The sequence below is a fragment of the Aotus nancymaae genome, unplaced genomic scaffold (assembly GCF_030222135.1).
Source record: "Aotus nancymaae isolate 86718 unplaced genomic scaffold, 86718_ANA_hifiasm-v0.15.2.pri h1tg000057l, whole genome shotgun sequence".
In the NCBI taxonomy this organism is placed as follows: Eukaryota; Metazoa; Chordata; class Mammalia; order Primates; family Aotidae; genus Aotus; species Aotus nancymaae.
In genome coordinates this window covers 70,395,831-70,405,881 of record NW_026988471.1, presented here as the reverse complement: position 1 = coordinate 70,405,881, position 10,051 = coordinate 70,395,831, and the positions used below count along the sequence as shown (strand labels likewise).

The 10,051-nt window shown below is 40.0% G+C and overlaps 1 protein-coding gene across 1 annotated transcript; it reads right to left on the bottom strand.

The window, feature by feature from the left end:
- Positions 1–547: 547 nt before the first annotated feature.
- LOC105733269 (arginine/serine-rich coiled-coil protein 2-like) lies at positions 548–1,975 on the bottom strand. The gene is given in 1 exon segment (XM_021671056.2): positions 548–1,975. A coding segment is annotated over 1 exon segment (1,128 nt). The 5' UTR covers positions 1,953–1,975; the 3' UTR covers positions 548–824.
- Between the last annotated feature and the right edge of the window lie 8,076 nt (positions 1,976–10,051).

The following is a 10,051-nucleotide window of genomic DNA, read 5'->3' as shown; positions in this document are numbered from 1 at the left end:
TCAGAGGTCATGATTTTTGGAACTCAGAATCAACTGGAAGCAAGTCCATGGATTTGGTCTCTACAGGGGACAGCAAATCTGTTTTTCCTCCTGGGAGCGGCCATGACCTCATCACATGTGAGCATATACTCTCCATTCCCATTGTGCCCACTTGTCCTGCCAGCATAGGAGGCATATAGGAGAAGTGTCTTTTCTGGTATTTTACTCGTGGTTGAGGGATTCAGATCTTTCCCTTCATCCCCAAGTAAGTGAAAGAAAGATATTTTCCTATAAAATTTCAAGAGATGTATTATATCTTGTTAAACTAGAATGGGATTCTTCCTTGGTGCTAACTTTTCTTTTTTCTTTTTTTTTTTGAGAAAACCATTTTTATTATTATCACCACCCAGCTTATCTATGCTGGATTATGAGCCAAATGGCCAGATCTTCTAAAGAATATCTACATAACATTTTTTTCATGTTTCAAGAGATGAAAATAACTGTACAAGGTTAAGTACAAAAATACACAAGACAGCAGACATGAAAAAAATCCATGTATGAGATTTTATCCCCACCAGCAGCTTTTATATTTGAAAAGTAGAATTCATGAACTAAAAAATATTGTCCTTCTATAGTCCTGTCAAGTTTAATGGAAGTGGGTTTAACCTGATTACAACACTAACACCAGTATCACTGATCTGATATTTACAAAAATTCAGATTTTTCAATAAATTAAAGTCAATGCAACACCCATGCAAGCTAGAATGCTAGCTGTTTGGTGAACAAGGACCTGACATCAGAACAAGAAGTCTATAAAGTCCCAAACTTTACAGGTGTGATCTTTTTCAAACTGCATCCATTCCTCGCATTGAAGATGTGAAACCCAAACCCATTCCTCTTTGTGTGTGGGTTTGTGATCTTGCCATTTCATACTGAGCATCTAGATTTCTAAATACTTCTTCCTGTTGCTTGAGAGTCTTGTAACTTTCTTCATCAACTCAGCTACAACCAGCTTCATCTTCACTCTTAATACCCATCAATTTCCTAAATTTCACATTTTGGTCCTTGTTTCCAAAATTCAATTTTTCCCATATTTCAGCAGACTGGGATTTGTCCCCTTCTTTCTTGCCCTACCAAAGCATTTTCCTTTTTTTCTCTTGTTCAGCAAATTTCATTGGATTTACAGCTCCTGGGTTATAGTAGCTAGGTACAGCGATTTCTGTCTCTGCCAAAGCTTTAGCTTGCAGGGCTGCCATCTCAGCTGCCATGGCTATCTGAGGTGTTACCTGCGTTCCTGATGCCAAGAGGGCAGCAACATTGAGAACAGAACCTCCGGTAGCTGCAGCCGCAGCTATTTCTTGTTGTTTTTGTTTTTCAACCATTTCCTTTTCTCGCTGTTCTTGTAACTTCTTTGCCCTTTCCAACCTCCTAGCTAAAGCTTCTTGGGCATCCATTGCTGTGTTTCTGCCTCTGAAGGGAGGTGGACTTGGAGTCCGGCTTAAACTTCTGCTAAATCTTCTCGGCTTTTCAATTCTCTTCTTTCTATCTCGACTCCTACTCCTTGTCCTACTCCTGCTTCTAGTCCTATGTCTGTGTCTTGATCTTGAGCGAGAACGAGACCTGATTCGCCGTTTTCTTTCCCTGCTTCTGGATCTTGATTTCTTCCTTTCTCTGCTTCTGGATCGAGATTTCTTCCGCTCCCTACTCCTGGATCGAGACTTCTTCCGCTTCCTGCTTCTACTACGATGGCGTCTTTCACGAGACCTAGATCTTGAGTGACTTCTGCCTCTTGATGACTTTCTTTCTTTGCGTTTGTGCCTGTCCTCACCATTTTCAGATGAATTCAGTCGCTCTCTTCCTTTATCAGAAGGATGTTCTTTGTCATTATGTTCCTCAGACTTGTGTTTCTTAGAGGATTTATCTTTGGATTCATGTCTTCTTGCCTGTTTTAAGAAGCAGTTGGTTCTTATCATGAAGTAGGCTTATTATTTTGCTATCTGAGGCTGCAGCGTCTTCAGTTCAGTCTCTTCGCGCATTAGCACGCTCTTTGCTTCTGCTCCGGCTCCTATGTTTTCTTCCTTCATTATCTGACTTTAGTTTTCTTTCTCTTGACCTTGATCGTGATCTTGAATAATGATGTTTTGAAGCTCTAGGAGAAACAGATACAGCTGTTTGCTCTTTTTTCTTATCTCTATCTGGTGATGTCTTTTCTGGGGCTAGTCCATCTCGTTCTGTATCACTAGCCAGGGAGGCTTTCATGCCAGCATACTGTATATGGACTTATTTCTCCAGTCTGGGTGACTTCGCCATAGTTCAGAGTCCCGGCCGCTACAGCGGTGCCTCCACTTGTCGCTTTCAACAGTACCGGCCGCTCCGGAGCTTCGCCTCAGACTAAATCGCAAGCGCGAGAGACCCGGATGGCACAAAGGCGAGGAAGCCCCGGTGCTAACTTTTCAAAGACACTTCAAGGCACTCTGAACTGGATCTCTCTCTCTTCTGTTGAAGGTCTTGCTCCACATAGTGGGAAGCTTAGGGCAAGGAGAGTATTGCCTGTTTATACATATATCATAATAAGAAATCATTGATTTTCTTCTTCCTTTTTTTTACTTTGAGGCAGAGTTTTGCTCTGTTGTCTAGACTGGAATGCAGAGGTGCGATCTTGGCTCATTGCAACCACTGCCTTCCTGGCTCAAGTGATTCTCCCTCCTCAACCTCCCAAATAGCTGGGATTACAAGTGCACTGCACTACACCTGGCTAATTTTTGCATTTTTTTTAAATAGAGATGGGATTTCCTCATGTTGCCCAAGCTGGTCTTGAACTCCTAAGTTCAAGGATGTGCCCGTCTTGGCCTCCCAAAGTGCTAGGATTATAGGTGTGAGCCACTGCACCTGGCCATTTGTTTTCTTCTAATCCTGTATTTGTGAAAAAACAGAAAAGGATTAAGTCTCACTACCTTGCTGTGTAAATCACTTTTGCATTCCGGTTGGGCAAAGATTACAAGCTGGGAGCAGTGGCTCATGCTTGTAATTCAAGCACTTTGGGAGGCTGAGGTGGGCAGATCACTTGAGGTCAGGAGGTTGAGACCAGCCTGACCAACATGGCGAAACCCCGTCTCTACTAAAACTACAAAAATTAGCCAGCTATGGTGTCAGGTGCTTGTATTCCCAACTACATGGGAAGCTGAGGCGGGAGAATCACTTGAAATCAGAAGGAAGAGGCTGAAGTGAGCTGAGATCTTGCTACTGCACTCCAGCCTGGGTGACGGAGTGAGACTCCATCTCAAAACAAACAAACACACAAACAAACAAACCAACGAAGATTGTAGAAGAACTTGAAAATACTGAAGGGGAACGTGTTTCCAAGAAAGCTGAAGAACCTACACATCATCTGTTCATTCAAAGAAACCTCTTCCTGACACCCCGCTTCCTTGTCAGCTCATTGCTGCTCTTCATGAGTATTTCACTGACATGTATGAAGAACTTACTGAGTACAGACATGTGCGGGGCTCTGGATATACAGAAATACTAAAATCTGACCTTGAACCATAAGGACCTCAGAGCCTGAAAGGGGCAATGCGTAAATTATAATTCAACAAAGTGGGAGCATATTTACTGTGCTGAAGGTGGGAAAGGCAGTGATAAGTGAACTACATTGTGCAGGTGAAAGGGAAACTGTTTAAAAGAAATGGAGCTTTCTATTAGAATATTTCATTAATGTGGACTAGCTCCTGAAAAATAATAAAGTAGGTCAAGTTTGCTCATGGTGTATTTCTCCTTTTATTACCTGACTTGGCCCATTCTGCACTTTACCTTCTCCCAGTGCCAACCCATCCAGGGCCCCAATTCTTTTGTTATTACTATGGTCTGAATGTTTGTGCCCCCTCCAAATTCACATGTTTAAACCTAAGTCGCAAAACGATGGTATTAGAAGATGAGGTCTTTGTGGGGTGATTAAGTCATGGGGGAGGCCCCCATTAATAGGATTAGTGCCCTTATCAATGGCACCCCAGAGAGACAGCTCACTCCCTCTATTTGAAGACACGGTGAGAAGATGGCTGTTTATGAGCCAGACAGTGGGTTGACCTTCATCAGATATTGAATCTGCCTTGATCTTGGGCTTCCCAGCCTCCAGAACTGTGAGAAATAATTATCTGTTGTTTATAAATTATCCAGTCTATACTATTTTGTTATAGCAACCAGAACAGACTAAGACAGCCACATACTGATCTGAGACCCTGGTGCTTCTTCCTCAGGAGAAGGGTGTTAAGGTTGCCTACATTGGCAAGTGCCCTGTGCACTCTGCCATCACCCCTGGGTAGATTACTTAGAAAAATCACCTGCCCAGATTCTCCTTTGTCCAGATGTCAGGTCTACTGGGTCTTTGAGACTACTTAACATCTGTGTGCCTACACATGTTTGTGAGCTGAGGAGAGATGGGAAAATGAGAGATCTTCTCCTCTTCCAACTTTTGGGAGGAAAAATCCCTTCCTTTAATCAGGGGTAATATTTAAAATATTTAACAACAATTAGGGCCAGGCCACTGACCATTATGAAATGATGACACCTACTGGGCTACAGCAAGGCACTAGAAGCAGGAAGCTAGACTGCTTTCTGGAAGCTCATGCATGGGGCCAGAAGAGAGTTGTGGAGGCCGGGGTGACTTGTGGGGTGGCTGTTCCTAACTTCAGTATGTAACCACCTGTATGCCTATATTGGGATGTGCGTGCTGAGTATGGGACATGTTTTCATGGTGGATAAATATATTTTGAGACGGAGTTTCGCTCTTGTTACCCAGGCTGGAGTGCAATGGCGCGATCTCAGCTCACGCAACCTCCGCCTCCTGGGTTCAAGCAATTCTCCTGCCTCAGCGTCCTGAGTAGCTGGGATTACAGGCATGTGCCACCATGCCCAGCTAATTTTTTGTATTCTTAGTAGAGACGGGGTTTCACCATGTTGACCAGGATGGTCTCGATCTCTTGACCTCGTGATCCACCTGCCTCGGCTTCCCAAAGTGCTGGGATTACAGGCGTGAGCCACTGTGCCCGGCTGGTGGATAAATATTTTGATGTCTTGGCTCAATAAGGAAACACAGAACTTGTTATTGTGACTCTATTAATGGGAATTTCAGGGAAGTTAGAAAAGGAAGGTAATATCATAAAAGGTGTTCAAAGAAGCACTTTGGATCTGGGTCCCTCCTCCTTGTTTCTCTTGCCTATCCTCTTCCCCTAAACACAGGTTATACCATGGACACAGCTGTTACCAACCACAACCTTCTAGGGTTAACTTTGTTTTCAAGTCTTGGGTCAATAATGTTGCCCAATAATGAAAGCATTGCAGGAGAAGCCAAGATGCCTTGAATTTGCTCCTGAGTACTTTGCTCAGGTTCCACTTACCTTGATTTGAGGCCACAAGTTTATTTTACCTTTTTTTCTACCCAAGTGGAGAATTCAGAAGGTAAAATTAAATATTTCTTCTAGAAGAAGTAGATGCTTCCATATAAGTGTGGATCCCTGATTGATGTAGCCATTACATGGATCTTCTATTAACAGAAGTTATGATACCTGAATGAGATACAAAAGGATGAGTGTTAGTTAAAGAAACGCATTGAAAATGTTAGCTTCTGCAACAATATGAAAAATGTAAAAAGTTGTTTTCAACTAGAAAATAAGATTATATGAAATCTTTTTTTGTTTGTTTGTTTGAATACAAGACAAGCAAATGACTCTTGACTGTAGTTTAGGTAACACAAGTCAGGGAAGACTCCACTGCGGTGTCTCATTGACTCATCTGAAAAAATTGGGGATGCAACAAAGATCAGCTTTAGAAACTACTAAAACTTCTGTAGAAATTACTAGGGAGTATTTTACAGGTATTTGTTTTTGACAGCACTGGATTTTGTTTTCCCCATGATATTTATATACAAGCAGGAAATCTGCTCCAGAAGGCAGGTTATAAGAAATATTTTTCAATCAGTGAGAGTTTACTAAATGCCCATTTTGGAGACACGGTTGCTTTGTTTTATTTTATTCATTTTCCTGGATCACTACTATGGTTGCTTTTCGTAAGTCAGCCAATCTACTGTGGAAGAGATTTCTGTATATTTCTAGCACATACATGTACCTGGGACATGTGTGCAAATAGAGGATATAACAAATAAGTAAAGAGTGATGGCTTACTAGGTTTGTGACAGTGTGCTTTCATTTCCAACAAAGTTTTAAATAGGTCTTTCAGGCTTGGTATAAAGAGATTAAAAATATCTTTCCCTTTTGATTTGAAGAAACTATGACTTTTTTTTCTTTTGTCTTGGTGTAGACTTTTAATCTGTAATGCTAGCTTGCCTCCAGCAAACCATGTCTATAGGATGTTTCCCAAACTGAACTATTCTAGAGGGATTTTCAAATGTTTTTATCCAAATAGCACATAAAAATCGTGTTACTTGAGAAAATCCAGATAGACATAAAAGCAATAAAAATTCTCAACACATTTTAAGTAAAAAGCCCTCTGGAAAAAAAAAAGCAGAAATTAAAGAAAAACTGCTCAACTAAATTCTTTCTGACTAAAAATATGTACACTGGGGAAAAAGCAGACTGTTAACAATGCCAAATTAACAGACACCATTAGCAAAGCTGATCCATATGTCTGTATTCCAAAAGTTTTGCATACCTTTCCAATCAGAACAATGAAATAATTCCTTTAATCAAATAAAAATCAGAACCACAATTTTCATTATTTTATGATAAGGAAAAATCACAAAAACCTGTAAATCCAAGTATTCCTTTTTTCCAGATGTACCAGTTTAATTTGTAATTGCAAGACACTGCCTGGTTTTAATGAATGTGTAACATGTGGATTAGTTCATTTCACTGCCTTTAGATGTAGGGTCCCCAAGAGCAAGAGTAGATCTTGTCAACTACAATCAACATTCTGGAGATTAAATATTTTTAGAGATAATCATTTCTATTACTCTGCTGAGCTGCATTATATCTGTGCCTAAGTTGTTTCTTGTCTATAATTTGGACAGTTTCAATAACTGGCTACCACTATATTAGCCTTTGCCTGTGTGATTAACTATTTTAGGAATCATTCATTCAACTATGCATTTGGGTCCAACCAAGTAGCACAAACTTTCTCCAAGGGAACACAATTAGAATAATTGCCACTCTAGGCCACTGTGAGTCATGCTGATTTGTTTTACCAGAATTTAGTTTTCTAATGGTGCTGCCACCAAAAAATAGGCATGGGCATAGAACAAATTAAAGTGGATTCCAACTGCTTGCCTTAACAAAAACATAGAATCATCTTAATCATTAAGGCAGAAACAAATATTGGCACACACACTGGAAGGATTTGTCTTCACTGATGATTGCCCTATATGTGTTGAACAACTCATTTTTGCAGAATGGAGAACAGGGCTCTACCCACAAGGTAGGATTCAGGCAAGTCACTGCCCTCTATGAATTTCTTGGAGAAGCAGAGCTTTGAAGCAAAGGCATAAGAAGGGAATGAAAGCCGACAGATTGGAAGGTTGACTATGGAAGGACATGTACAAGATGGGACAGCTTTCCAATTTCTGAGGCCAATTGTTGCTTTTACTCAAAAAACACACTTTGTCCAGCCAAACATTTTGTACTTACAATCATGCTAATTAGCCAAGAAATGAACCCTTCCAACTTGTAGTTTTATCCAAGTTTATTTTTTCTCCCTTTTATGTGGAAAAACTCTTAATTGCAGGAAACCGGATCTAGTTATTGTACTTTTTAGTTAGCTCTATTCATTCATAAACAGCATCTCACTGAGTTCTAGTCACTATCACCCAGCAGGGGCTGTTACAATATCCTGTCTTACCCAGTTCTTCTGTAAAATTCTGTGCTCACTCTATCCTAATTTAGGACTTTTATTTAGTAAAAATTTAAACCACTCTAAGCAATTAGTTGCTCTACTATGAATGCTCATTTTTTACATTAGGTAGAAAGGTTCTGAGGTGATGTTTTAATTAGCATTTGCAGGTGAAGTTTGAATGTAGTGCTGTACCTGCCTGAGTCAGAAAAAGGGAAAAGGCAGGCATTAGAGATTCTGACACAAACTGTTTTCACTTCTAACTTTTGATGAAAGCCTTTTTGGATCTCTGATGTGTGGGCATTCCATTATTTCCTAGCTCTACCCTTAATCTTCTGATTTTTGAACTGATTGCCTTTCTTGTGGTAGCAGAACGAACAATTTCTCTTCATAGGATTTAACTGCTTTATCCAATTGGTATGCTTATTAGTCTGCCTTTCTCATGAGTTTGTAAGCTCCACGAGGACAGGGAATGTGTCTATTTTGTTCTCAGAAACTTTGAGCTTTCAGTGCAGTGAACAGCACAGAACTGGTGTCAAATAAATATGCAGTTAAATTCAAGAATGGGTAAATGAATATGTGGCTTTGCATATTACCAAGCATTCTACACATTACATATTTCATTGCTAGTTTTCCTTTGCTTGGGACAGAGTGTGGCTGTTGTTCTTCTTTTAGTCAGTTTGCCAATTTGTCTTCCTATCAATGGGTAGGCATCAACATCTTTTGGTTTCTTAGGCTCATGAAATTAAATGTCAAGCTTTATAGTGTAATAAAAATATCTCTGAAAAGTCATTTGGACAAGGTAACTTCTACTACCACAGAATGCCTTCCCAGTCTTCTGGGTGTGAAAAATCAACATCTCACTTTTTTTCTCCCCTTCTAAAGGATAAGCCCTGAGTAATTTAATGTATCTTCACACTGTTGAGTCCAAAGGCCCATTAGCAAATGTTTACCAAGAGCAGCTCTCCTGTTTTCCTTATGGAAAGCTAAGTGAAAAATTAGCCTTTTTACTTCAATAACTAACTTTATTCCTTCAGCTGTTTCAAATACTGAAATTATTCTTCAAATGAAGCAAAATAATAAAAAATAAGTTTATTTTATATTGCATATATTATTTGCACATAACTCACAGATCAGTCCTGTCTAGACTCCAGCATGTGATATTTTAATTGTGTTTCCAACACATGTTTGTAAATTAGTTGTTTACAACTCAAAATGTGTTTTCCCATGGGAACAAAATTGTTAAAGGTGATTTGTTTTTCAGGCTAGATGGCTGCTGTTTATTTCAGTTCCATGCTGCCTAACATAGCACAGTGCTGGTGAGAACCTGCGTGACTGAGCTCCCTGTGTGTGCTTGGCACTGGGCTGAGTGTTGCACATTCATTACCCCTGATTTTTGCAACCCTTTGATGTGGCTATGTTCATTCCCATTTTATAGATGAACTACTTCATTAGAGGGACACCCAATAAGGTAAAGCTGAAGAGACAAAGCAAGCAAACAGTAGAGCTTCAATTTGACCCAGGCCAACTTGAGTGCAAAACCCCAAATCTTCCTATCATGCATCCCCGCCTCCACAAAACCTAAACAGCAGTGAGGAGACCAGAGGATGCAGAGGAGGTTGTGAGAGATGGTGATATCTCTCCATAGGTACGTGAACTGTGGAAACTAGGAATTGTTAACTTTCTGCTGAATAATTCACGATCCCCCCGGTTGAAACTGGAAGTGTTTGAGACAAAGCAAGTATCGTTGCAGTGGCCTTAAATAGAAGCTGAAAGTCCTCGTAAAAAATCAGGTCACGGTGGTCGTGGCCATCATTTGGAATGAAAGTGGAGCAAGGAAGTGAATAGGGAGAAAGAAAACTAAAGACAGAGAGAAAGAGACAGGGAAGGAGCAGGACTTATGTGAAAGGGAGAAAAGAAAGCATTTCAGAAGTTGTCCTATTGATTAATTACTTGCCAGGTATTACTGAAACATCATACATTAATCACAGAAAACACAAACATATATTGTCATGGAAGCTGCCTATGTTATCAGATGATAAACTCATCATCTGGTAGATGATCCTATAGAATATTTAGAATAGCTACAGGGAAAGAATATTATTAGCATGAGAAGAAATAGATTTGTGATATGTGATGCTTTAAACCATTAGGAAGATGAATGGGCTAAATGATAACTCCCAAAATGTGATCTACCTTTGTAAGATTTTATAAGTAAGGACTCTGAAGTGAAAGT